The 27315-nt window shown below is 38.3% G+C and overlaps 2 protein-coding genes across 6 annotated transcripts; one reads left to right on the top strand and one right to left on the bottom strand.

The window, feature by feature from the left end:
- Positions 1-11: 11 nt before the first annotated feature.
- LOC145499764 (myb-related protein A-like) lies at positions 12-25557 on the top strand. 5 transcript variants are annotated; one of them, XM_081479292.1, is made up of 15 exons: positions 12-435; positions 1510-1600; positions 13402-13554; positions 13772-13875; positions 15159-15287; positions 15622-15721; positions 15884-15929; positions 16364-16738; positions 18665-18713; positions 19097-19181; positions 19575-19913; positions 20262-20507; positions 21786-21989; positions 23217-23288; positions 23548-25557. In XM_081479292.1, exons 1-15 carry the CDS (start codon positions 413-415, stop codon positions 23686-23688), a joined length of 2157 nt encoding a protein of 718 aa, XP_081335418.1. In that variant the 5' UTR covers positions 12-412; the 3' UTR covers positions 23689-25557. The 5 variants fall into 5 exon arrangements, with proteins under 5 accessions (XP_081335418.1, XP_081335419.1, XP_081335416.1 ...); XM_081479293.1 differs by lacking the exon at positions 12-435 and adding an exon at positions 475-1328 and having other exon boundaries at positions 21786-21917; XM_081479290.1 differs by lacking the exon at positions 12-435 and adding an exon at positions 475-1328.
- On the bottom strand, positions 1607-10728 carry LOC145500150 (uncharacterized). Its single transcript, XM_081479630.1, has 2 exons — positions 10549-10728; positions 1607-6860 (listed from the first exon to the last, which is right to left on the bottom strand). Exons 1-2 carry the CDS (start codon positions 10726-10728, stop codon positions 5949-5951), a joined length of 1092 nt encoding a protein of 363 aa, XP_081335756.1. The 3' UTR covers positions 1607-5948.
- Positions 25558-27315: the final 1758 nt, after the last annotated feature.

Here is a 27315-nt window from a genome sequence, read left to right as displayed (position 1 = left end):
GCACTAAAAAGAACTATGGATTGGACGACTTCGAGCAAGTATTTCCGGATCTTGAGCAGCGTGATTATTCCAGGAAAGTTTCCACATTTTATATGAAATGATTTAATCCATATTTCAGATTTTGTGGGACGATTTGCGGCCTTGCTGTCAAGAACTCGTCAAGAACTTCATATTACAAAATTTCAGCGAAGAAAAGGCCCCAAAGGAATTGACGTAAATTTGAACTCGCTTCGACCAATCAAAATAAAGCGATTTATCCGTACTAACCAATCAGAACAAAGCAGTCGTGGCGGTCTATTTGAAGCGTGAATCACTCAAACCGCATCTCGATTTACAACAATAAAAGAAGGTCTACGAATATCGGGGTTCCTTCTAGGTTTTTGGCTCAGGATTTCCACGGATTTCCTCGAGGATGGCTAATGCCTACTTCTTTCGGTAAGGATTTCTTGCTCTTCTAGATATTTGATCACGAGTTCCACTGCTTTGGTCAGTGAAGATCAAAATACTTGCGATGAATCACGTCGCGGTTTCCGCGCCATTTTTGAAAATAAGAAAAGTGGAGATGAGAAGACAAAGCAAAGCATTTATCTGGATCAAGCGTTAAACAAGGCTCACGATTTCTTAGAGGAAGGTTTCTATACCATAACTGTGGCTGCGAACGTGTCGAAAACATTCCGATGAAACAATTTTTCACCCATGATTTGTCCAGCAGCTTACAGTGTTTATGTACTCGTGGTTTGTCAGATATCTGTTTTGCACAATCGTCACGCTGGTCGTGATTTCGATAAAATACAGCAAAACTTACAATCGTAACCATTTCTAGTAGCTGTTTACTTGATGTCGCTGTCTCCGAGCTATAAGTTTGGTGTTTTCATCAGAAAGGATTAAAATCATAAATTATACTAATTTAGCAAAGGGACTTTGCTTGCGCGATCGATGCGGCCTCGTTTCGAATGTGCGCTGTCATAAAGCGACTTTTGTTTGCATTCATTTGGAGATCTAAACCTATTCTCTTGTATTTTTCAACTGCTGTAGAATCAGAAAGTTCCATTTTCACACTTTTGCTGTGAAAATGCATGGAATGGTGAAAAAATAAGTTTATTATTTTACGTCTTGAAGTGAACATCCGGGCTTTACGCGTGCTGTAACACGTGCATATTCTTTTTGATTCGCTGTGCGTCTTTCACAGCGTCTGAGTTACTTACGCACGGTGGCTCGTCTTTCTCCGCTGAATATTGACAAATCTATTTCGTGAGGTACAGAGAATGCCTAAAGGCTCCTTATGTAAGAATGTTGCTTCTTCTTAAAGCTGCAGAATCAGTAGCACGGTAAGTGGGAACCGAAAAGAAACCCTTGCGTGTATTGGACAAATTTTTTTTGCGGTGCGCAAATTGCGATACCCCGATCAGGGGTCATTTTGTATTTGCAATCGCTCGACGGTTATGTGAACAAGGATGGTTTAGATTATATCAGTTTGTCGGCTAATGTATTTCTTTTTCATGAATGTAGTGGCTATAGTGTTCCTGTTGAAGAGGAATCGTCGCAAAGGACCCATCGTCGGAAGAAGAAAGTCAACAAGGGAAGATGGACGAAAGATGAGGTTCGTATGAGCATTTGCAAACAGCGCTGCCACACGTAGATATTTTACCGTTTCCGGCACCTCGGTTTAAATAATGGATAAAGGTATCCCTAAAACCTTCAATTCGATGGAAAATATGTGGCGTTGAAGTAATTTCTTTCGCATTTTGTTTACTTTGTTATTGCATGGAACCGATGGAAGTTGTCAGGGGTTCTTGAAGCATAGCACGAACTGGCCAACGTTATTCATCCATAACAGTTTGTTTTGGCGACGATTGTTAATTTTGTTTTTGCTCATATTTCTCGTATTTGGCTTTGTGAAGAAGTTAACGCAATGTTTATCGGTTTCTGTAAGCATATTGGGTGAGATAAGTGCAAGTTCGGGGCGTTCTTATCGCAGACCGTTTTGAACAAAGCGTTTGCTTTTGTGTAACCAAGCGTGTAGTAAGCTTCATTTTAAATCTCGAATGTCCGTTGAAAAGGATCGTATTACTGCATGAAATATGGTCTCGTAGAAGCCGTGCTTTTCGTCGCAGTCGTAATTTGGGACTGTTGCGTCGTTCCTCCCGAGTTTTGTTTCATCGTTGTGGGTCGCTTTCTCCTGGAGATTGCACGTTCTCGAAGGAATTGCCAATTCGGGGAAAATGAAAGAAGTACACAATTCTTAATTAAAGCAAATTTATGTGTATGAAACGGAATAAAGCAAATGAGCTTCATGCCGAATGCGTCCTGAGGGTGTAACTCAAACAGATCGATAGATATAATGTTCTAGCTATGCATGCAGCGAAATGTCCTCTGCTGCAAGACATGGTGCGGTTTAAAACGGTGTATTTTGTGTCGAGAAAGAGTTACGCTTGCTCGTAGTCAGCCCGATCGGCTTCTTCACATGTATGCCAATATTTCTCTTTTTAACACCAATTTAAATAACCGTTGTGTCGGCTAGCCGCGTCCATCTTGATTGCGCAGTCATTTAGAGTCGTCAGTGTTCAAAACGTGCATTGGGCTTTATTATAAATTTGCTCACATTTAGGTGTCGCAACTATGTTGCCAGGCAATTTCTACACTGTCACTTTAACAATAAAATAAATCTTAGACCTCATATTTAGGCCGATTGTACATATTGTGTACTTGGCGATTGCATATTTTGCATAAAAAGAGATAAAAGTGTATATATTGTATGTTTTATTGCAAACTGGTCAAATGTTAATCTGATCTTTTGTTGTGTGTATTTTTAACATTTAAAAGCTGCTCAATAAAAAAGTCTTGTGTCCAGTCTGAAGAAAGCAAGTTGGCTTGCAAGTGCATGTTGAAGGAAGCAAGTTAGCTGCCAAGTTAGCTTGCAAGTGCTAATTTTTGCCTGGGGCTTGGTTAATTATGCATTCCTTGGCTTTTGGTCTACATCACTTATTAAATGTATTTAAGAAATAGAAAACATGTACCATGTTTCTATTGAGTTTTAGTATAAATCTACCAGCGTTCTATCACGAATGCCGTTCTCTGATTGGCTACGCTACTCACTATCTATTCTGTAATAGATAGTGAAAGCAGTGTGCATGCACTTGTTAACAAAATGACGGCCACTTCTTGGCAGTTTTGAAGTGTCTGTGAAGAGGATTTAGACAAGGTTTTGAACAACTAGTAGGTTTATACTAAAACAATTAGATTATTCACTCTCGATTTCTATGCGTGATAGTTGATTCGGGCTACGCCGTTATCAACTATCACATGATAGAAATTGTGAGCTCATAATCTAATTGTTTAATAGAAACACAAGTGGAAGTTTGGGAGAACCAGAAATGCTGTGGGAACACAAGCCGCAGGCGAGTGTTTCCAAAGCTTTCTCAAGTTCTCCCAAACTTTCACGAGTGTTTCTTTAACTCGATAGAAACACAAAGAACATGTTTTCTATTTCTTTTAGAAAACACCGCAACAAAAAAAGGAAAACAACCTGTAAACTTTGATTATCAAAGTGTAAATTTTCTTTGCATGCATCATCATTACGTTAACAGCTCGTTAACAGCTCGAGTTATAGAAACATCTTTTTTCACCAATCAGTGTGCATATTTTCTTAGGGCTGTTTTCTAAATAGATATATCTATCCCAGACGGCTGTTGACAGGGTTAAAATTCAATAATGCCGGTTCCACTTTTGAAAATATCGATCACACAACACTATGTTGTTGGTTGTGCAACTGCTCAGGTCAAGAAGAACTTTTTTTTTGCGCCAGCCACTGGTCATGGCAGCATTGGTTTTTTACCGAGGCTGGAGATTCTTCCCAGTGAAGGGGAAATTGCCTTATGTTTTGACAGAAAATTTATTTGCTCAAAAGAAGCCATGAACTTGTTAGGAAAGATAGGAATATTATGTAACAGACCTCCCATGCAATCTTACATTTACTGTTTGCAGAACAGAGCATGAAATAGTGAAGTAGAGTTTGGAAAATGTTTCATGATTAATTTACATCCGCTTTGAGTGTTATGCAGGGTTTTCAAATTTAGCCGACACCCGGTGCAAATTACCAGCTACTTCAGGCATTTACCCTGGGTACTTTTCGTATTCCGATTTTATTAATACACAATTCTGTTTCATCAATGTAATCGCAATCTGATCTTTTTGAGGAAATAAATAAATGCTAACGGATAAATCATATGTACATTTTGAACTTGTAAGCAAGAGCATTTTTTGGTAGAAAGTCTGTTCATGTGCAGAGGCTGTCATTTAAACGTGCATGTGTCTGCACAGCAGCAGATTTCTTCTCACATGCACAATTTTCCAAGATGAGGAGGAGGCAGCAAAGGATGCTGACTTTTCTTTCCACAGCTGAGAAGTCATAAAGACAAACGGGTAAAAACAATTTTAGGAATTAGAGTAAACAAATATTATGAGTTGTTCCAGTTCTGACAGCAACGATATAACAATAATTAATCCACTTACACTGAATTGACCACATTATCCATGGCTGTAGCCAGGTTGTAGCAAAAACTAAGACCCCCCGAAAGCCAAGGCCTGAAAACGAATACAGGTCATAATCGATGATATAATCAACCAAGCTTTACTGTGATCTCTGCTGTGTTAGCTACAACGTCTTTTTCTTGTAGTTTTCGTTTAACACTGGTTCAGCTGGGAAAAGTCCCATTATAGTACCATACTCAAAGATGAAGGCCATTTGAGAATCAACGGCGAACTTGACTTTTAGTCATGAAAAATGGATTTAATTGACATCAAACTAAGGTTAGGAATATTAAGAAGTCATTCTGTGAGAGATAAAACAACTGTTGTGAATTTTTACATCTTTCAAACATTAACTAAGCAGTAACAATTCAATTCAACCGGAAGTCACCATTGACAGCCAATTGACTACACTAAAATTGTTTGAATTATCCTGTGAAGTCCACAATCTTCTTCATTCATTAGTTATAAAATAAAAAAGGGGGTTGCCCATGCTCATTGAAGAGCAGTGAGGCATTGAAAATCTCCCATTTTAGCATTATTTAATGCTTATTACAAGAACGCATTCCAAGTTATTGTAAACTCTTTGTGAGCCCAGACTCATAAAAACATGCCTCAAACTACAGTCAATACTTGTGTCGGACACAAATAAACTTTTTAAGTTTGATTTTGACAGACAGCTGAATCCTTGTTTAAAATATTAATATTGGAACCAAATTTCTTGCCACGGCTATCAAACTGCAAAATAGAAAAGACTACAGTTCAGCTGCTATTTTCCTTATTTATTCAATTGTCAACAATAGAAATCAGTTAAAATATTGAAGATGCAATACCAGGATTCATTATAAAAGAGGTAAAAAACGTTCTCTGGTAAAATTGTTTAAAGTTGTGAGCTTTCAACAGCCAGTCTGCTGTCTTCGACGGACAAAAATGAAATGATAAAATAGACCTAAAAGTTTTTGAATATAACAAGCGAATGGCATATATTAAATAGAATACATGTGAAAGAATGGGAGAATCTTACAAGTGTAAAATTAGTGTTTGTTTAAAAGAATGTCATATTGTCCCGGCAGAGGGCACGAATTGTTGTCGGCCTCAACCGTTTTCACTGCGTGCCAGGATTCCAGCGTCTTTCTAATGCGGCTGTTGCCTTTGTCAATTATCTCAGCATTGTTAAAGTCGATGGTATGATCAAAGGTCCAGGCATGTTTTGCTACATTGGAGCCTTTAGCACATTGTTTAGTATTTCTGATATGTTCTTTTCACCTTATACTAAACAATCTTTTTGTCTCGCGGATGTAACTCCAGGGACAAGACCCACAAGGGATTTTGTAAACAACATTGCACTGGTCGTCGACCCGAGGTCGAAACTTGGGAACAGGGAACTCTTGTTGTAGTGTTTTGATTGGTTTGTTGGTTACTCAAATATCATGACTTTTGAGAATTCTAGAAAGAGGCTCGGTAATACCTTTGATGTAGGGGAGGACCGCGAAGCTCTGAGTATTCGTTGGGTCAGCCCAACTGAAGAACATCCCAACTAGTTCTTCAGGTGAAGGTGTTGGAGGAGTCGAAGATTTCTTTCTTATGATATCAGCAGTGACGTTTTGTGGGTAGCCATAAGATAGTAACGCGGTGCTAATGCGATCAATTTCACGGGCTTTTCCAGCTTCCAAGTTTGGTAGTTTTAGGGCTCTATGTAAAGGTGTTGCTGCAGTGCTGATTTTGTGTTCTCTGTCATGATGTGAACGGAAATCAAGATATCTGTCCGTGTGCGTGGACTTCCGATAGACATCAATGTTGAGCCTCTCATCGCGAGAAATAAGGGTGTCGAGGAATGGCAACTGGCCATTAGATTTGTGCTCGATGATGAAGGAAATATGCGGGTCGATAGAGTTCAGTGAGTCATGAAAAGAAGTAACTGCATTCTTTTTGATGACACAAAAACTGTCACCTACGTAATGTTTCCAGATTTTGGGTGGAACCGGGGTTGAATCAATTGCTGTTTCTTCAATTTCCTCCATACATAAGTTGGACACTACAGGGCTGACAGGGCTACCCATGGCACAGCCGTGGATTTGTTTGTAGATGTCGTCATTGGAAATGAAATAATTGTTGGACAGCACAAGGTTTAGTAAACAAATTATGTCATCAATGTCTAGATTGCTTCTGGAATGGAGAGAAAAATCATCTAATTTCTTCCTGATGTAGTTACAGGCTTTTTCTACAGGAATAGCAGTGAATAAGGAAATCACATCAAAGGAGACCACGGTTTCATCATGTAAGATGTTGATGTTGATATTTAATATATGCCATTCACTTGTTATATTCAAAAACTTTTAGGTCTATTTTATCATTTCGTTTTTGTCCGTCGAAGACAGCAGACTGGCTGTTGAAAGCTCACAACTTTAAACAATTTTACTAGAGAACGTCTTTTACCTCTTTTATAATAGAAATCAGATCAGTCTTTTCTCATGCAAAGCTAATGATTAATTGATGAAAATGACTGGAAAAAAATTTGGGGTGCCCGAGCTTGTCAGTGAGCTATAGCCATTTTTTAACTGACAGAACTCAATATCAAGGCAAATCTGCCATGTTTTCGATGTGCGTGTGCACAAGCGCACGCAAATGACGCCATAAATTATGCGCAGTAAGGATGCTCAATGCAAATGTGAGGAATCACCTTAAATAACACAGCTATGGGTCATAGTGCCTAAAAACCAAAGATTCCACCAAAGAAGCAAGTTTGTTTTCATATCGTTTATTGACAGTGTAACATTACAGACATTATGCAAATTTGGCAGTAAGCAACTCTGTGTGAAGTGACAACAATCGCTTGTCACGCACGCGATGGATCATCGACTCGGTGATGACATGTTAATTGCCTTTTAGCCAATGGGAATTTTCCATCTCTGAAGACACAGGAAATTCGGTTTCTCAAAAGAAGTCTATGGATCCTTTGTCTTTCCAAAGGCCATCTTTTTGTGTTCAAGCTTTTTTAAATCCCCTGCAGTAAATACTTAAATTGTTTGTGTTGTTTGGGATCTCAACAAACTTGGGACAAAATATAAGGTCTGTGGACAAACTACCTTTACATTGTGGCTGCCATGTTGGTACCCCTCCAAGTCTCTATGCAAAGCTCAATAAAGTTAGGTGAAACACTTCTCCGAATAATGGCATTGCATTTGGGCAAACGAAAAATCTTGCAGACTTAAATCTTGGCAAGGTTTATATATCAATAATATATCCTATCCTAGTTTCTGGACTTTATTTATTGAATGGTTGGAATTTGTGCATTTGTTGCATTCAAGCTGTTTGAAATCTCCTACAGTTAATACTTAAATTGTTTGTGTTGCTTGGGATCTCAACAAACTTGGGACAAAATACAGGTTCTGTGGACAAACTACTTTTACGTTGCAGCTGCCATGTTGGTACCCCTCCAAAGGGTACATGGTGTCTCCATGCAAAGCCCAATAGAGTTGGGTGAAACACTTCTCCAAATAATGGTATTGCATTTGGGCAAATGAAAAACCATGCAGACTTAAATCTTGGCGAGGTTTATATATCAATTATCTACATGTATCATATCCTAGTTTCTGGACTATAGTTATTAATTGAGTGGTTGCAATTTTTATGCTAATATGTCTTAAGCTCTGTCTTCTATTTCCGATTCCTTGGCAGCAGAAAACGTTTGAAAAATATTCTTTGTATCGGAAGATTTTCTAGCAAACATCATTATGGTCAAAGTTATAGAGGCATGATCATCTAAAATCATTGTTCCAGATAAGTGGGGGGTCTCAGGTCAAAAACCCTACAAGGTGAAAATTTATAGTGATTTAGTGGGAGCAATGGAGATTGACCCGTTCAAATTCCTTGTTAACACCTAACCTTGAAAACTTATCTGGAACCCTGAAAATATGTCAGGAATGTTTCTTGTGTTGTAGCCAATCAGAGATAAGAGCTCTGGACAGACTCTGGACACCACAGACAGCAAATTGGTTTCCTTTGGTCACATAACAGCTTTAGTTGTCATCCTGTTTCAAAGTACAGTGGAACCCTGTCTTAGGGTCACCCTGTTAATATGGTGACCTCATTATTGTGGCCAGTCTTTTTTGTCCCCAGCCGGTGAAATGCCCACACATTTTGTAAAAAGAAAAACCCAGTAATGCCAGCACCCTGTTAATGCAGCCACCCCATTAATACAGCCAACGGCCACATTCTGAACAACCTCATTCCCAGGGTCTCTCATCTTACCGCCCACTGGAGCAAGCGAAGAGAGACCCTGGTTGGTTCTGGTCACATGTCTCCCAGAATCTGGGAGATGACAATTACATTATTGAAGGGATGGGCAGCCTAGTAGAAATTTGGTCTATACTTAACCCATGGGAATGCGGGATGTGTTGTCACCAAAGTAAACCAAGAACGATATGATGTTCTGCGGCAATATTCGGCTGTAATATTCTGCAAACACCAAGGAAAACTTATCCATCATCTGATAGTGGAAATCCGAGTTGCTGAAGGTTGTTTGGTTCAGTGAAGGATGTTACATATTGTAAAAATCTCCTCAAGAAGGTGAATGGAAAATTGCACACCTTGGCCAAGGCTGTGTATGGAAGATGTTTGACTTATCTTTACCTCAGAATGAAGTGTAGGTCTTATTACTGGCGATAAAATAATTTTAGAGAATTCAGGGCCTGTTAATTGATCACTGAAGGCCAAAGTCACTTCGAAAGGAACGAAAGGGTGAACTTGAGATTTGAAGTTTCACCTTGCCGTCTGCACCCCGAACTTTGCAGAATGTGAAGGATAATACAACGAACTCATCGCGGTATGCATTTCGCCGTCGTTACTGATAAAATGGATTTATCTTCGACCAAAAAGAGGCTAGAAAAAGAAAAATATAACTTTTATTGTGTCGTTAATAAATTAGTGTAAGTGACGCCAACGGTTCGAGAGAATTGTGCACATTTTCATTTAATTTTCGATCTCTCGACCTTTCTTTGCTTTAAGCGTGTTTCTGAGGGGCACTTTTTATGCCGTGTTATTAGAAGAAATGGAAATTATAAGTAGAGCGGAGTCGCTTGATTATGTTACAGCATATTTTTAGAGGTCGTAGGTCTGCATGGTTTCTGCTGTTAACTGCACATCGCTTCTCAGAGTTTGACACCTTTGTAATTTGCCATGCCATGCTTATACTTTGTTTAGGTTCGTTTCTATTGCAAGATATGTTTTAAGTCTCCAAGTACTGGCTCTCCAGGGACAAATATTAAAATATTCCGTAATATTACTTACTTGCATTCTATATTGTGACACCGCAGATGATGTCGGGCCCGGCTATTTGATTACAACTGTTTGCAAGCACAGTGCGTTGCACAAATATCATATTTATCTTCGTCCACCTTTTCTTCAGAGACTGCTGTAGCTTTACTTTGGGAAAGCTATACGTTTTCCTAGAGACGTTCTTATGTTTTTTGCATCAATCTGATCGAGTGCATTCAAAGGAGAAACAACAATTACTACGGGATGAAATTGCGCTGCTCGACGTCCATAGTTGAAATATGACTGACTTTCCATAAATCCAGTGGGTAAGACGGCAACACTGAAAATCACGACCACTAAATTGCCTCGAGACAGACTTGCTTAACCTTTAGGTAAACGTTGGAACAGATATTATACCAGTTTCAGCCTGAAAGCTAGGTATTGATAAACGCGGCGGGTAATGTGGCGGTCGCAGCGCGCGACAAAGCTCAACGCGACAAACTGCTGATTACAGAGAACCCCTCCCTGATGTTCTCAATTGTCAAAGTGGCATGTGACCAGACCCAACCAGGGTCTCTCTTCGCTCGCTCCAGGGGGCGAAAAGATGAGAGACCCTGGGAACGAGGTCGCATTCTGAAATCCCAACCTGTATATTCCTATATAATTTTAGTGTCAGTTTGGGCCATTAGGGTAAATAAATGGGCCATAAAAATATTGTGATAAGCGATACCATGTGCTCCTTTTAATCTTTCAGCCTCCCATTACGCCTTTTCCTTCTCCACTCATGACGTTTGCTCCATCAAAACCAAATCCAATCATCTTTGTAGGGGGTATATTCCTTTTCTGGGCTTCATTTAAGATTTCTCGTGCTAAACCTTCCCCTGTGCCATCTTCATACTCAACATCCCTCAAGTAGACTAGAAGGCTTGGAAACTTTGTCTTCATTGTTGTTTACAGGATCACAATTCGTTGTGGTGGACTTTACGTTCATAGTGCAAAACGGCAACAATATTGGACATCCAATTCGGAACTTTCGCTTTTGGAGGCATATTATTTGGCTAATTATACCATGCAAAACATATTCAAATCAGCCGACTCTATCATGGAAAACAGAAAGCACATGGATTGAGCAAAAAGTGAACGCTTTTAGGCACACTTTTATAGCGTCGATAAAAGAGCAAAAGCATCCTTAGTTCTTGCATGTTTATTCGTCATTATACTGAAAATTTCACAAATAAAAGTCCTTTCAACAAAATAGTGTACATTTTACTAGCAGTTTCGCAGCTAGGACGCATCACAGGCCCGGTAGGTACTTTCATAATGTTCCATTTCGTAGCTTTAAGCGCATGGCGCATGGCCTTCTCAATCACATAGGGGCCAAACCACCCCCCACCCCCCCCCCCCCAAATGTTTCGTCAGTTCTTGGATATTTTGCATTACTTAAAAAGTATTGACTCTTTCTACACCAAACTTGGCAGATGAGCAGGAGACCCATTGCCAATTATATTTATGTGAAAAATGTCAGTAACTGTCAAAGATGTGACGTCACAGTGATGACGTCATGTTTTTTGCCACTATTTTTTTACAATGTGTTCGAAAGAGCACATCAAGGGGAACTGAAACCTGAAAAAATTTTGTCCATATCACAAAAATTGAATGAAATATGGCATTTTTAAATATGAAAAATAACTCTGCAAAATGTGGGGTCCCCCCTTGAGAAAAATCCCCAAATTGGAGCTGTAATTTTGTTCCAGCAAATGCAGTTATGTTGCACATGTGATGTGCCAGATGACTAAAGCAAAAATAAAGAAGAAAATCGGAATAAAAAATTATCCCTCTATTGTTATTGCGTTAAAATTAGTTTTGTTACGTCATAACCTGTGACGTCACCCGTTTTTTACTGTTAATACCATCCTAACAAAGCCGAAAATCAAATATCTAAAACCATACGATTTTTGACAACATCAAGCTTTCTATTTTTCTAGATTATTAGCCTTCCTAGAAAAAAAACTGAAAAAAATAAACCAGAGAGACTGACTTAGGAAGGACAGTATGGTTAAGCAAATTCCGGGAGGGACAGCTAAAAGATATTTAATTTACCATATCTCAAAAAATAATCATCATAACAAAAAACGGTTTCCGGCATTTTACTCCTCAAGTCAGGGCCTTTCCAATGACATAATTTTTACATCAGATTTTACAAAAAATTATAGCACGTTTTGGTGACGTCATAATCTGACATTTTGTCACAGCTTCTAAATTAAAATAAACTGGAGAACAAAGAAAGCTCATCTCCCAAACTTGGTTCAGAAATATATAAACCAAGCAAATATAGCCTTCCTGAAACATTATGGGGGTGGTTTGGCCCCTACGTGAATCCCTGTGCGTGAGAGCGCGCGCTAAGTAATAAAATGAACAATGATTGGGCAGATGGCCTTTGCTATAGCTTTGCCAGGATTTAACGATCTTGGATGTTCAGTGACCCCGATTTTTCTTTTGATGGATCATTTTCTCTACCGATTTTCCACATTTAGCAAAAAAAAAATGAAGAAGAAGAAGAAAATCTATCCACTAGAATTTTTTGCAAAATGCACGATCGAATTGCTGGTTTTCAGAGTCACGCCATTCAAAATAGATCAAATTATAAATCAAAACCGTTCAATAGATAAAGTCCAGAAACTGGGAAATGAAAGAAGGTAAATATGCAAAGACTCTCACCAAGATTCTGGTCACAGCAATTTTTCTTATGCAAGATATGCGGAGAAATGTTTTACCCAAATTTATAGAGATTTGTATGGAGCCGCTATGCTGGTGCCCATCCGTATGGGCACCAACATGGCGGCCGGAAACCAACAGAAACATCTCTGACTGAATTTTGTAACAAAAGCGTGAATTTATCCCTCGAGAAACTCTAAAACATTAAAATAATACTTTTTCTAAGACATGAACTGTTCAGATACATGTATAGCCAAACTCCCCAAAATAAGTCACTTTCTTTAACCAGCATGACAGCTCTCTAGGCCATCACGTAAATGCTGCGTCACGCAAAAGCTTAGAAATTCAAACGTAGTGTGTCACAAAACCAAATACCCATTCAAAGCGAAAATTTGTATATTAAATATTAGTTTTCAGCTGCTCTTATACATCATTAAATTAAAATCTCGGGAAGATCAATAGTTTTGTAGTTTGAATTTTAGTGATGTCATATTTGTGCGATGGTTTCAAATGCCTCTTGAAAGGTTGAGTTTGTGAAAATGTTGTTAAAATTTGGATTTTTTACGCAACAGACCCACTTTTACGAAATATGACTAAGATCATTTGCGTCCGTTGACTCACCTTCATTATTTTTAACCATAAACCCCTGTAGACCATGCTGAATTTACGTGCACCAATTTTTCAAACTGAGGGTAGTTTTCCACATGCTTAATCTCTGAAATGAACTCGGTGACCCCCAGTTTTTTTGCATTTCTCACACAAGTAATTCATTATCTGACTGCCGTAAATATTTAAAAAAATCTATCAACTGGAAAATTTTCGCACGAACATTCTTAATTGTCAAAAATTAAATCTTAAAACCAATGTACAGTACCTCGCAACGTTAATTATTTTAATTTACAGGATGAAAAGTTGAAAGAGCTTGTGGATGACATTGGAACAGATAACTGGAAAGAAGTTGCAGGCCATTTTTCAGATCGTACAGATGTCCAGTGCCTTCACCGATGGCAGAAAGTGCTCAACCCTGAGCTTGTGAAGGGCCCTTGGACAAAAGAGGTCAGAGAGCCTGAAAACAGAAATTTAATACTCTTACACTAGCTTTCAATAAGGGTAGTCGGACATGTTGAAACTCTAGGATTTGCTCACCAAGACGTATATTATAAACAAGCAGAGGCTGCATTTTGCAGTTACACATAGTGCTGCTGCTATTCTCATGGCAAGGGATTCCATTACAACCAAACTTGTGTTAACCTTTTTCAAAAATGATTTCTAGGAGGACGACAAAGTTGTAGAGCTGGTGCGGAAATATGGTCCCAAACGGTGGTCGCTCATTGCTCAGCATCTCAAGGGGCGGATTGGTAAACAGTGCCGTGAAAGGTAGATATCCATGTTATTCAACTTCACTAATGAAATATTTATCTTGATTGTGGTTTATCAAGGCAGGGCTATTATTTTAAGCAAGTAATAATTATACCTTCTCTCTGTGTGGAACTATCCAAGTAAAGTTACTTTATTTTTGTGCTTCAATGCTTTCGTTTTCATACAGAAAATGGTTTTGAGAGCATAGAGATGAACGATATATTTTAAAAACAGATCTTTATTCCTTGTGTGTAATCGGTGAAGTCCAAGCAGGCTTATTCAACTAGAAGTTGATATGAATTGCCCTGCAGTTTCACAAAAGGACACAGCATTATTAACAGTTGGCCAATTTATTTTGTGTATGTGAGACTTCAGTTGGAATTGTATTGAACAGGAGTAAGGTGTCATGTACATTTATATTCAAGCTGTCCCAAGATATTTGTTTTATTACATTGTATGCATTTACTGGGGAAAAGGGTAATTGTGAAGGTTGCCATATGCCTTTAGAGTTGTCTCGCATCCAAGCGATGCAGTGCTCCCAGTTTAAACTGTAGATACCTAAACCCCTATATCAAACTAAAGCTATCAAACTATTCCAAAAATTTTTAAAAAATTTCTTACGACCTCTAAATGTGATATTCAGATCACCTTTTGAAAGCTACAAAGCGAATTTTGCTTTTTGCATATTTAATTTGTCCATCAGTTTCCAGACCCAAAGTGTTAAAAAAATTGGTCTGCGATTTTCAATGCGGTAAACAACCCTTATAAGCCTGAGCTTTTACAACTTCGTAATGGCTTTTAGATGGTCTTATAAATGGTGGGGCTTATTTCTGGAGGGGCTTATAAACTGCAGTTTACAGTATTCATTGTCATTGAAAAGTTACAGAACCTTTTCGAAATATATGGAGTAATCGTGGAAAAATTGCTTGGAGAAAAAATATTTGGAAATGAGTTTTAATAAGCTTTAATTTGATGTAGGGGTTAAATTAGGTATCTACAGCTGAAACCGGACCTGCTACATCCCTTGGATGCAAGATACAGTATGCGGTAACCTTAGCAGCAAATACCACCAAGTGACATTTTGAGAGGAACATTAGGACAACAACTAGGACATTTTGAGAGGAACTTTACACATGTTCATGAGCAAGTATATATGTGCAAGTTTCTGTGATTATGAACAACTGTGCAAGTGAACAATTCTGTTGAATTTGTATACCTTGTGTTGGTAAGTAGGCTACAATATTGATTTATCAAAAAATACATCTACATGTAAGAAGGTTACAAGTCAATTCGTTCTTCAGATGGCATAATCATCTCAACCCACAAATCAAGAAATCGGCATGGACAGAAGATGAAGACAGGATAATTTACGAGGCTCATATCAACATGGGAAACAAGTGGGCTGAGATAGCCAAACTGTTACCTGGAAGGTTTGTTGACATTATATTGGTTGTCACCAAAAGTATCAGCTTGCCAAAGTAAATGAACAGTTAAAAAAATTTATAGTTAAATCATTTGGTGCAAGATTTGTCATCAGATGTGCATGTTATAATTTCCCAAGAAGCAACCCATTTTGTCTCTGTTCAAACTGTAAAATAACTTGTCATGTAGACAGAACAGCACTTCCACTTCCTCAAAAGAACTGAGACTCACATGTAAGTGGGGAGTGGGTGGTACTTTGCATCCCTTTTAGGAAACAGGGATTTCAAACAACACTCTACAGCATACTGCTTTGCTAAACATTTGATTACAACTTTTTGACAGAACTGACAACTCCATTAAGAACCACTGGAACTCAACAATGAGACGGAAGGTTGAAAGTGCTGGATATGATCACTACAGGAAAATCAGATACAATCATGTGGTAATGAAACCTCATTCTCTTCCTGGAATCATCTTTTTAACAGCAGCTATAAATATATTTTAAAATCATATCATGAAATATTTGTTTCAACTATGTAAGAGAAAATATTGTAACTTTTAAAAATAAGTTACATGTACATGTAATCTTGTTCTTTCATTTCAGTCTGATAAGCGATATGGCAAGGGAACTCTACTTCCAGGAAGGAAAGGTACGGTTATTAATCATATCATGGATAAATATTGTAATTATTCTCTTTTCTTGTACCTATTCAGGTTGTGACTATTATTTTGACTAGTAACTTGCAAACTGTCAAAACGGCTGATGAGTTTGAATGATAAACATTCATGTATTGAGTTGTTCTTTACCCAGAAGATTTTATTTTCATTATTAGTTGGTATAAATGTGTACCGTACAGCAAGCAGCATTCTTTTAGGAACAATCATTAGGAGGCATGAATCTGGTACATGTACAATGTAAATTACTCCATTAATTATAATTATGAGACCCAGGTCAGAAAAACCCTGGGTGCCGGGCTCTGCTGAGGTCTTCAAACTCTCGAGCCGGGGTTTGACACTTAAATTGTTACTGTTCTCCTGTTAGAGCATGGTGTGTGAATTTGGTTCTTAAATTTCCACTTTACAGAGAAAAGAAGGAGAGATGAGCCAACAAACACAATGTTCAGTGGGCAAAATTCCACATCAGATGATGATCTACCAACAATGGTTACAGCAAATCAAGGGGAGAGCTCTAGACATCGAACCAGCTCAGACCTGACAAACATTAAACCAAAACCTGCTGTTCGTGAAACTCTAACAACAGCTGCGATAAGCAAAAGCAATGGAAGGATGTCAACAAATCAAGGTCTTATGTCTCCCTTTAGAACATTTATCCTTTCTGAGGGGGATTCCCTTTTTGAATCAGACCCATCAGCTTGGGGTGATATCAACTCGTTTGATAAGACAGCCAGTGTGGGCAAGAATTTACCATTGTCAAAGCTGACATCTCCTGGCACAACAGGTGAAGTTTTACTCTAGATAGTTTTAATTTTGGTGACAGTGTTGTAACTCTGGCATCACTTAATCTCTTGAGTGCCTGTATGACTTACTGTAGTATGTCGTAATTTTAGCCCCTCGGGTGCCTATATGGCATACTCAGTGCGTCAAAATTTTAAGAGATTTAGTCAAACTCCTGGCCAACCAAAAACAACTCTTATCAGCACCTGAGATTAGTGGGAGGTTATTTGGGAGACTGCTAATTCTCCCTTTGATGTTATGTCATATGCCTATCAAATTATGTCAACCTTGGCAAAACTAAGTGCACCAAAGAGACATTTTTTATGATCTTTCAAAAAACTGTGTACATGTACATGTCTATACAGGTTTTTAGCCAGGATTTGAAAAGTGGGTGTCCAAAATGTGCTATAGGGCCTGCTCAAACAAACAATTTTGGTAACATGAAAATTAAACTCGTCACAAATACATGTAGATAAGCTTGGGAACTGGTGCGTAAAGGGTTAGCGGGGAGCCATAAGCTGAAGGGAGGTATCCATGGCAACCCTGAAAACAGGAACCACCCCAAGAAGTGGCCACTAGCTGCTGGTATAGTCACACTGAAAGATATCAGTGGAAATAACTTACCTGACCGAATACTTACCAAGAAACAAGCATACCAAGAGGGAGGGAAGAGAGGAAGCAAGAATCTACAAAGATTTGCTAGCACAAGGTGCAAATGATCTGCAAAGATCAGCCAACAGAACTGTACTGTAGTGTGGTGAAGCACAAGAGCCCTGCAAATCCCCTGAGGGCTGCTCCACAGCTAGGTCACGTACCTTCAAGGGAGAAACCGCTGGCTGCATTGGTTTGGGTCTAACTTTGCCTAAGTGATATTTAGCTATATATAAAACAATTTTCTTTAAAAAGTGGCCATCCACAGGATGCCTGGACACCCATCTGGCTCAAAGCCTGTGTGGAAATCTTGTGGCATTTGAAGTTTTTTACTAGAAACGGCATACACAATGGTCAGGCACTCAAGGGGTTAAGATCAACCAGCTACACGTAGTGCTTTCAAGGTGGAATGTTTTTCAGTATCTCCCAGTGAGAAGCTGTGGTAATCTTAAATCTTAAATGTGTAAGTTGCCCTGAGAGGTGTTGCTCTGTCACTTATTATGGTGTTTAGAGTGTCAAACAGGGCATACATCAACTCCTTTGATACCAGCTGATTACTGGACGGTGCCGTTTATTGCATTTGTAATGTGTCTTTTGAAGGAAACATTTCTTTTTTTCCATGTTACTAATGGTGCATGGTACTGAGAATGTCAGCGTGATGATATTCTCAGATCATATGAACTGTGACAACCTAAGAGCACTCTGTTGCATAAAATAGTGTACAGTAACATATTTTTGCTTCCCTTAATATATAACAGAAAATAAACCAAGTCAGTGCTATTTAAATAATTTACAGCAAACAGTTTATTGACTTTGGAAGTCCATTGTAATTGACAGGGGTTTCATTAACGGCTGGGCACCAGGCAAATTGACCAGCTGTCAGGATGATTTTGCCTGCCTGATTTTGACCATCTAGAGGAAAGATTTTTGTTTTTAACAACTTTTTAAAAATTTTTTTAAAAACTTTTGCCCCCCTGTGAAAACCAGAGTCCCTTCAGCTGAAAACGTGAATGAAACCCCTGAACTGAACTGACTGAAACCCCCCCCCCCCCCCCCCAAAAAAAAAATTGGGTAACTTTTCTGGGCAAGAAGTATTCTTCTGCTGTCTTTTTCACAGCTCTCTTTGTACATTTTATTTTTTTCTTAGAATTTCTTTTGGAACTTGGCCAACCTCACACAAGTTAATAAATATAATTATGTGAATAACATTTACCCCACTAAAATTGCTTTGCAGCATTCTTTGCTACGCACTTACCTTAACATGATTTTACTTTTTTAGGATACAGATTCGATGGTAATTCTATAGCAAGTCTTCAGACAGAGAGAGGGTGAGTTTATGGCTCTATCACTTTTAAGGCTTTCCTTAATTTCTTGCTTTAATGCCCCAGTTTTTACAATGTATGTTTAAAATTGGCAGTTTGGTCCTAGCCAGCGTTCACTTGAGATCTGGTGTTTATTAATCAAGTTACCCAAACGTCAGCATGAAAGTTTGCTTAACAGCAGTAAAACACCAAATGTTTGGATACCAAAGATGTCATGTTTACACCCAACAATATCAGGACTTTTTTTTTTTTTTTTTTCTTTCATGATATGAAAACAGTGACATGGAAATGGTTACTTGGTCAAAGTTGAATTTAGAGTATGATTACTTTTGAAGTGATTAGAAGCGGTATATCTAAGTAACTGTTGTCATGTTGTTCTCAAATTTCAGATCATTAATTCCTATAACCTCACCAGTAATGCAGAATAGATTTAGTACACCTCCAACTATTTTAAGAAGAGGACGAAAGAGAAAAGTATCCTTTTGACACTTCTCTGTAAATTTGGTTGCATGTTTGGTAACGTGTATGTAGATGGAAACTCTAGATTTGATACTACATGTACATGAACTGCTTGGTGTCCCCCGTCCTCTTTGTCCCTAGTGAGGCATAAGGCCATCAATTTTTTTTTTTTTTTTCAACCAATCCCTGAAGATTCAGAGCGAAAAGGTATGGCAATCTTGGTATCTGCACATACACGTGGAACAAGTAAACAATAGTAACAAAAATTGTTAGAGTAGCAGTATCAACACTGTGCCATCAGTGATATTATAATTATTTATTGTGTTTAAGAGTAGCAAGATTCTGCCTTGTTACTATTTCTGCTGTCCATGTACATGTATGTAGCAATTCCTTGACTGCCATCTTCAGTCTGGCGACACTGATGCCAGCCACAGTGCCAATACAGATCCCTCTTTCAGTAGTCCAAAAGGAGCCACACCTATAAAGTCCTTGCCATTCTCACCCTCACAGTTCCTAAACTCTCCAGTGAATACCAGCAAAGTTCAGACCTCGACTCCAGCTAATGAAAAGACTCAAGTTAGCACAACAAACACTACTCTACATACACCTGGTTTACTGGAAACCAGCTCTGGGGATGATCCATTCCGAACTCCACGTATTAGGAGAACTTTGTTGAATGTGTCACCACGTACTCCAACGCCATTCAAGAATGCTCTGAAGGTGTTAAATGAAGCAAAAATGGCACATGTAAGTTGAACATATAAAATACCATCAGTTGCATATCAGCATGAAGTACATCTTGAAAAAAAGGTATGAAATGTTGCATGATTGGTCTTCAAATCATATTATTAATTATATCATATCATATCGTTAATCAAGTTTGGCCACTTCATAATGGGAACCCTTGTTAGAAGGGGGCACACTCAAGGGGGAGTGCTTTTTAGAAGGGGATGCTTCTTGCAAGGAGGGTGTAATCAAATCACTGCAGTACATTTTACAATACTTCATGTAGTGATGTAAACTTTTATATAGCACTTGAAAAACAAAGTGAAGATAGTTGAAGTTTTTAAGCTTCCACTTTGATTTCTTTTTCAGACACCAGGTAATTTTGAAGCTGACTTCAATGAAATCATCAAACAGGAGGAAGAGGAAAGTGGACTAAAACTGTCATGCAGTGATGAGAAAATTCCTCGCAGAGTACGAACATCCTTAGAGGAAAAATATGCTAAGTTGAGCAAGACTTCATCAGCAGTTCCATCAACGTCTGCTACACAAAAAGAACAACAACAGAATGTGGTGGAACAACAACAAAATGATATGTTAACGGTTGAATGTGTTGTGGTATGTACATTGCTTAGTGATTTTGTTACTCATTCATGTACTTGGTTCATCAGGGCTTGAAAAATTTGAATTCTAACTTGCCCTTCAGACAAGCAGCTCTCAAATTTTGCTTGCTCTTGGCAAGTTTTAGTGGACCTTTTTTTAATTTAGTTGGCAGACAGCTTGCCAGGGCCCTTGCCCATCAGGCAAGCGACAATGAAAAGTTACTTGCCCTGCGGGAAAATCTGCTTGTCCCGCACAAATGGACGATACTTTTTGCGAGCCCTGTTCAAAATATCGACATTCATGGATATTCGATCATCTTCAGAGCTCCTTCTCTTACTTAGTCCCACATAATTCTTGCATTAGGAAAAGGTGACTCTGGAGGCACATGATTTATTTGGCTAGATCAGTAGACCAAGATTTACACTAATTGAATCATAATATCCCTGCTTCATCACCTACTAAATTGGTTTGGCTGCGGCACCTACAGACTTGCAGGGATTTCAGTCATGTTTTCAACAGGAGGGCAACTGATTTTCACAGACATGCAAAACTTTATCAACTGAACTTCTTTGTAAGAAAAACTTTCCATTAGATGGTTAAACTAGGTGGGCAAAATCATCCTCGCAGTAAGTCAACTGGCCTGGTGCCTGGTCCTTATTGAAACCCCTGGACTTGAACCAATTTTAAGAAATGAAATTTAGTTAAGACAGATAAAAGTGTGACTGTTAGTGAAGGCTGCATTGTAAGCCTTAACTCTTAGTAACTGCTCTGGTTAAGGGCTAAATTCCAAAAGGTCAGCCTCACAAACTTCCTTGGTGGTTTACATGTAATTACTTTCATTAACTTCAAGGTGATAAAAAGGAAAGTGTTTCACTTGCCCACCAATGAGGAACATAATTATTAAGAAATAGAAAACATGTACTCTGTTTCTATCAAATCATAGAAGCACGAGTGGAAGTTTGGGAGAACAAGAAATGCTGTGGGAACACGATCCGTCAAGCAAGTGCTTCCACAGCTTTTTTGAGTTCTCCCAAACTTTCACAAGTGTTTCTATAACTTGATAGAAATATGGAGAACAGGTTGTATATTTCTTTTAGAAAATACTGCGACGAAAAAAAGAAAAATAACTTGTTTACTTTGATCATCAAAATGTAAATTCTCTTTGCTTGTGCCATCATTACGTCAATAGCTGATGCTAGTTCCGTGTTTCTATCGAGTTATGGATACATGATTTAAAACCAATCAGCACACGTATTCTTTAAGCTATTTTCTAATACATGCTCTTGTTTTCAGGAGGATTCGGGTGTTGTGCATACATCAGTTGTACCCTCACCATGCAAGGATTCATCCCTGATTAAGCCCTCAGAGATCTTTGGCCAGCACAACCCCTTCGTCACACCCTGTTCTGTGCCATCTGAAACTGTAGTAAGTGGAAAAAACGCAGCACAAACTACACGCGTTGAACATTTCTTATGTCCTAGTGCTGTGGATATCCAGGTGACTTGTGGCTCTCAAGTGTTTACTTTAGACTTCAGTGTGTCATTAAGTAACGCTTAAAATGCCATACATTCTTTAAAAGAATGATAAGCATCTAATTCCTTGTTACAAATTCAATGCATTGTGAGGCAACAAGTGATGGGAAGTAACAGTGTGATAAACTAGTGTTTATTGTCTTGATGTGGCATCAGATTCGTAGCTTTAAGCAGGGCTTTCATTAACATTTTCAGCAGGAGGGTTAGTGATTTTCACAGGCAGGAAAAACTTTTTAAACTGAACTTGTTTATAAGAAAACCTTTCCTCTAGATGGTCATCCCCACAACTGGTCAATTTGCCCCTGCCCAGCCCTTAATGAAACCTCTGCTGAAGTAGATGCAGAAGTCTACACGTGAGGGATGTCTGCATGCAGGGAACAGTTTCTTAGAATTGCAGCAACATTTATGTTGGAAATAAGCACAACTTATGATGATATATAAATATTAGTTTAGCCAGAATAGGAACTAAAAATTACTGCACCCTTAATTAACACACCAAGTCTACTCAATCAATGGTTCCTTGTTTCCCTACCATCACTTATCTTAGTGAACCTCTCAGGAAACAGATGTTTACATGAACTGCAGTGGTTTTAAAAGATCACATCGATAGGGTGTGATTGGTAGATTTTGTTTCATTTTGTTTGTTTCTGGTTTTGAAAGTTTTTTTGTGTTTGTAATTTGTGGGTGGTGCACTGGCCTGCAGATTGAGCGGTCTGGGTTTGAGCCCTGGCCGGGGACATGCGTTGCGGTCTTGGCAAAACATTTTACTCTCACAGTGCCTCTCTCCACCCAGGTGTATAAATGGGTACTAGCGAATTTTATGCTGGGGGTAACCCTGTGATGGACTAGCATCCCATCCAGGGGGGGAGTAGAAATGTTCCTAGTGGCTTCATGCTAAGAAACAGGGATAAGCTCAGCCCTGATGAGCCACTTGGCTCATGTGTGGACTTAACCTACCTTAGTTCCCCAATACAAATCTCAAATCTTGTCAGTTTACAACCTTAGTAAGTAAAGTAACTATTGTACCAGGGTAGCCAATTCAGCAAGGAGGCTGGTATCCAAAGTTGCCCTGGTAAATAAAGATATGTGCAATTTAAAAATCCTATAACTATAATAAAGTACAATTTAAAAAATTCTTAATTCTAAATTCTAACCTTACTTAATATTTAACCATGGCATCTTTTCATTTCAGCAACACCGAAGAAAAGGGCATCCTATGCGCTTATTGCGATTTCAAGAGACTCCTCAGAAATCAACACCAAAGGTAATATTATTATTGCTGTTTTTGTTCTCAAAGCATGTGACCGAGAACAAATCATTACATACACCCTTCTTTCCTATTCCATTATTAGTTTGCCTGTTACAGCCTGTTTGTAGTTACTGCAATTGTACATGTATAGAAATGAGAATACTGGATTATAGTTGGTGTAATCAAGAATATTATTCTGTCCTTAGTCTAGAGACAATGTGATTGGCTTTAATTGTTTTGTTGGTATCTATATTCCCGTTTTTGTTTATCTTAGCAGCTTGACACAGCATGGGAACAAGTAGCATGTGGCAAAACACCTGATCAACAGTTGCTTACACAGCAAGCACATCAGTTCTTGGCCAGCTACCGGCCAGCAGCTCGTACGCTACACTTCAATACAACTACAGTGGCTTAAACTGCGACACCTAGAAGATGGTTTGTCAATGATCACAAACCTGTGATGAGGATTTTTGTTAGAACTTCTGTCACCTTCTGGTATTCTAGATGGCTCTTTTCATACATAAAATATTGTGTAAAAAAAAATTGAAAACTTAAGAATGAATAATGGTCAAACCAAAGTAAGTAATGAAAAAATGCCAGATGAGATCTGTAATGGACAATTGCCTTTGATTAAGGTTCTATGTTGTCCATGTTTGTGTGTGGTATTCATTCTCTAACAAGGGCAGTGTCCTGGCTGATTACAGTACATGTATATGAAGTTTTTGTTGTAACTTGCATAAGATCTTTTTGCCAAATGTCACCAAATGAACATAATTTTATCAATTGGATGGAAAAATTCTACAGAACAAAAGAGAACCAGTATTTTGAGGGAGAAGTACAGGATCACAAAGATAGAAGAAGATTACAGTTCATGAAATTTGATCAAAATGTGTCAAGATGTCAAGAAATAAATACTGCCTTGTAAAGTTTGTATACAGGCATACGTGTACTTATTAAAACATGATGACATATCAGCCAGGTTGTGTCCCATGTGATAAGAGTGCTGGAACATTTTCCCGGCTCTTTGTTATTGAGCCTACTTATGAGGGAGACAAAGGAGGCCATATAGGACCATGGTAATTGATATCAGTTATACAAATCATGTATGAGGAGCTTGCAGTGCAGGAACCTTAACATTGTTCAGTACACACAAACACATGTTGCCTTAAACATGGATTTTTGTTTGTTCGTTTGTTGTTGTTTTTTTTGTTCAGTTAAGGGCAATGGTCGTGAGTTACTTTTATTTTTATTGTACAGTATTTCCGATATAGTGGAGTGTAATTTCGGCACGTTGATCTTTGGAACTTAAAGTCAGTGTTAAGAAAACTTGTAGAAATTCAATTCAGACTCCTTTTTGAGTATAGAAAGTACATGTAAGTGGATGTGTGTAACAATGTGAATGGAAGGAAGTGGCACAAGTACAATCCAAAAGTTCCCTGGCCTGTCTCACCCTTAGTTTGGGACTTAGGTTAAAACAGAAATTTCCTGTGATTGCATCTTGTTGTACTGCAAATGTATGTATAAGAGAAGTCAAGTTAGAAATTTATTTCTTTTGGTCGTAATGAAAATCTTTTCTCAGTGTTTGTTTTCTCACTTTTGAGGTGGTTTTACCCGCATAACCTTTGCAGCTGGGAAAAAAAGGAGCATTGATCTCTTTGTGTTCCTTTAGGAGAGAAGTCTAGTCTTACTCTATGCTTGTATCAGTTTTTCTCACTGGGGTAAATGGCCTTAAAATAATTCCAATGCTTATCATCGTTGGAAGAGGAGTTAAGGGAATTCGTCCCTGTATTTGCAAAGATAGTTTTTTCATCTAAAGGGCATGTTCAGAGGTTTAGGTTTTAAATTGTTTGAGTCCTGTTTTGAATAACCGCCCATTGGCATTATAGACCTACAAAACTTGCAAGGCAAGGAGACCATTTTGTCATGTTTGAATGAGAGAGTTGAAATAATTGGGCTAGAAATTTAACTTTTTGTATGGGAGCAATTGTGTACTAAGAAAATCTTGTAATTGTGTAGGGTTTTGTTGCAGTGTTTTAATCATTTATTACTGTATAATATACTTGAAAGGTACACAAAAATATATAATATCAATATATATGATAATTAACTCATTCGTTTTAGGTTAAACTCCAAGATTTTTAAGCCTCTCAGTGGGGTCTAATAACATAGCAATTATTTCACAGTTGCATCATTGCAAAAAAAAAAAAGAAAAAGAAAAAGAAAAAAGAAACAGTTGCATCGGTGGGTAGTTCAGTACAGCTAGTTAGCTAAATTTGGGAAGAATAATTTTGCCCTAATTTAGAGATGGGTGTGAGGTTTTGTGTTTCCTAAAGAGCTGCGAGAGACGATTTGTTTTCCTTCCACTCTTGATCTAGAGAGTATTTAATAGACTTGAGTTCAGTTTCACTTGATGATTTCTCCTTTCTTTATCTTCATACATTCCCAATACTTGGTCAGGAGAATGTAGTTTTTCATAGTAAAAGCTTCTTGAGAATTTTCACTTATTCTCGTTGAAAGACTACACTCTAACTGAAATGTAAATGAAGAATCATTTCGGCAATTTTTCCAGTTGTCATGGTAACAAAGTGTGTTGGTATTGTATCGAGCGTACAATCAGCAGAGGTCTTAGTGTCACAATTATAAAGAATTGAAAATCAGATAGGCCTGTGATTAAATCAAGAATTGAATGAGTTTTTAAGTTGCATGGCTGTTACGAAAATGGGTAGTATAGTTTTAATACAATCAGAGATGATTGTTGATTTTGACATTGTATCCTAGTTGAATTAGAATGATTCTCGACAAAGCAAACGTGTTCTCCAAGTTCCCTCTCTACTTAGACTATTGTTTCAATTTCTCGAGAGTCAATCTATGTCATTGTTTTTAGTTAGCGCTGTGTGTGTTGATACTAAATGTTATCAATTGGTAGAAGAGAACTTTTTTTTTCCAGTGGAAATGTAAGTTGCGTTATTTTTTACCAGCAATTTTTTTTCTATGTAAATACACTTCTTTTTTTACAATGTGCAGAAATAAAGTATTTGAGAGTTACTTTTGGTGCTATTTTCTAGTCTTGCATTTTCTCCCTAAAGTTCATGAAATTCCATCGAGAAGATTCAGAGCCACCTTAACTTTTCGAAAATTTAAAGTGGCTCTGAACCCACTAGACAGAATTTCTTTAAATTTTGCAAAAACTTGCATCTAATATTCTTATCACAATTCCCATGATAAAAATGGGGGTCACCGAGCTCTTTTTGAGTAAAAAGCACTTTTGAAAAGGTAAAATTTAGTGTATTTTTAGAAACAGGTTATCATGTTTTTATGATAACCTATCATGCCATAAAAATTACTGTTGCTAGTTTACCAATGGGTGGGTATTTATGTCATACCTTTAGAACGTTTTCACTCACGTGGCCAGCGGCCATGTAAACTTATTGGAACAAAACAAAATGTTTACATCAGACAAAAGTTAAGTAAGTCCCACCGCTTGCAACCTCGTTCCCAGGGTCCTCTCTCTTCTTCCCTCGAGAAAGTACTCTCGTTGCGGCTGGTCACGTGTCTGCTAGCTTTTGGGAGTTCCAGAAAAATGATTCAAGGGAGGGGCAGGACAGTTAAAGTTTGTCTCCACTGAGCTCACCTACTGAGCCCAGCAGGGAGTGGAATTTACAACTTCAGCCGAACTCACAGCGAAGGCATTGACACATTCGATATTGGAGTTCAATGCATCAAAGTTCGGCTTAAAGGTTAGCTCTGCATTTGGCTGGATTTTCCCATCGATACTTGGACGGTCTCTGGAATTTGCGGTGGTGAAAATAATGCATCAGTCAATTCCAGCAGTGACCATCCCCCCCCCCCGGGCTAACCCCCGGGCATTAGCATTTTTTTAAAAATATGGGCAAATTCCCCGGGGTGGGGACACATGAGTTGTCTAAATGCCCCGGGGTGGGGACGAAGCAAGAGGACAAATGCCCCGCCCCCGGAATCGTCGCCTTCCAACACCTCTGCAGTTTTTTAATTAATCAGTGAATAAAACGGTCAACAGTTCAGT

Source organism: Orbicella franksi, chromosome 10 (assembly GCF_964199315.1).
Source record: "Orbicella franksi chromosome 10, jaOrbFran1.1, whole genome shotgun sequence".
Classification (NCBI taxonomy): domain Eukaryota; kingdom Metazoa; phylum Cnidaria; class Anthozoa; order Scleractinia; family Merulinidae; genus Orbicella; species Orbicella franksi.
Note: the sequence above shows the minus strand (reverse complement) of the source record. Positions and strands in the feature narration are given on the sequence as shown.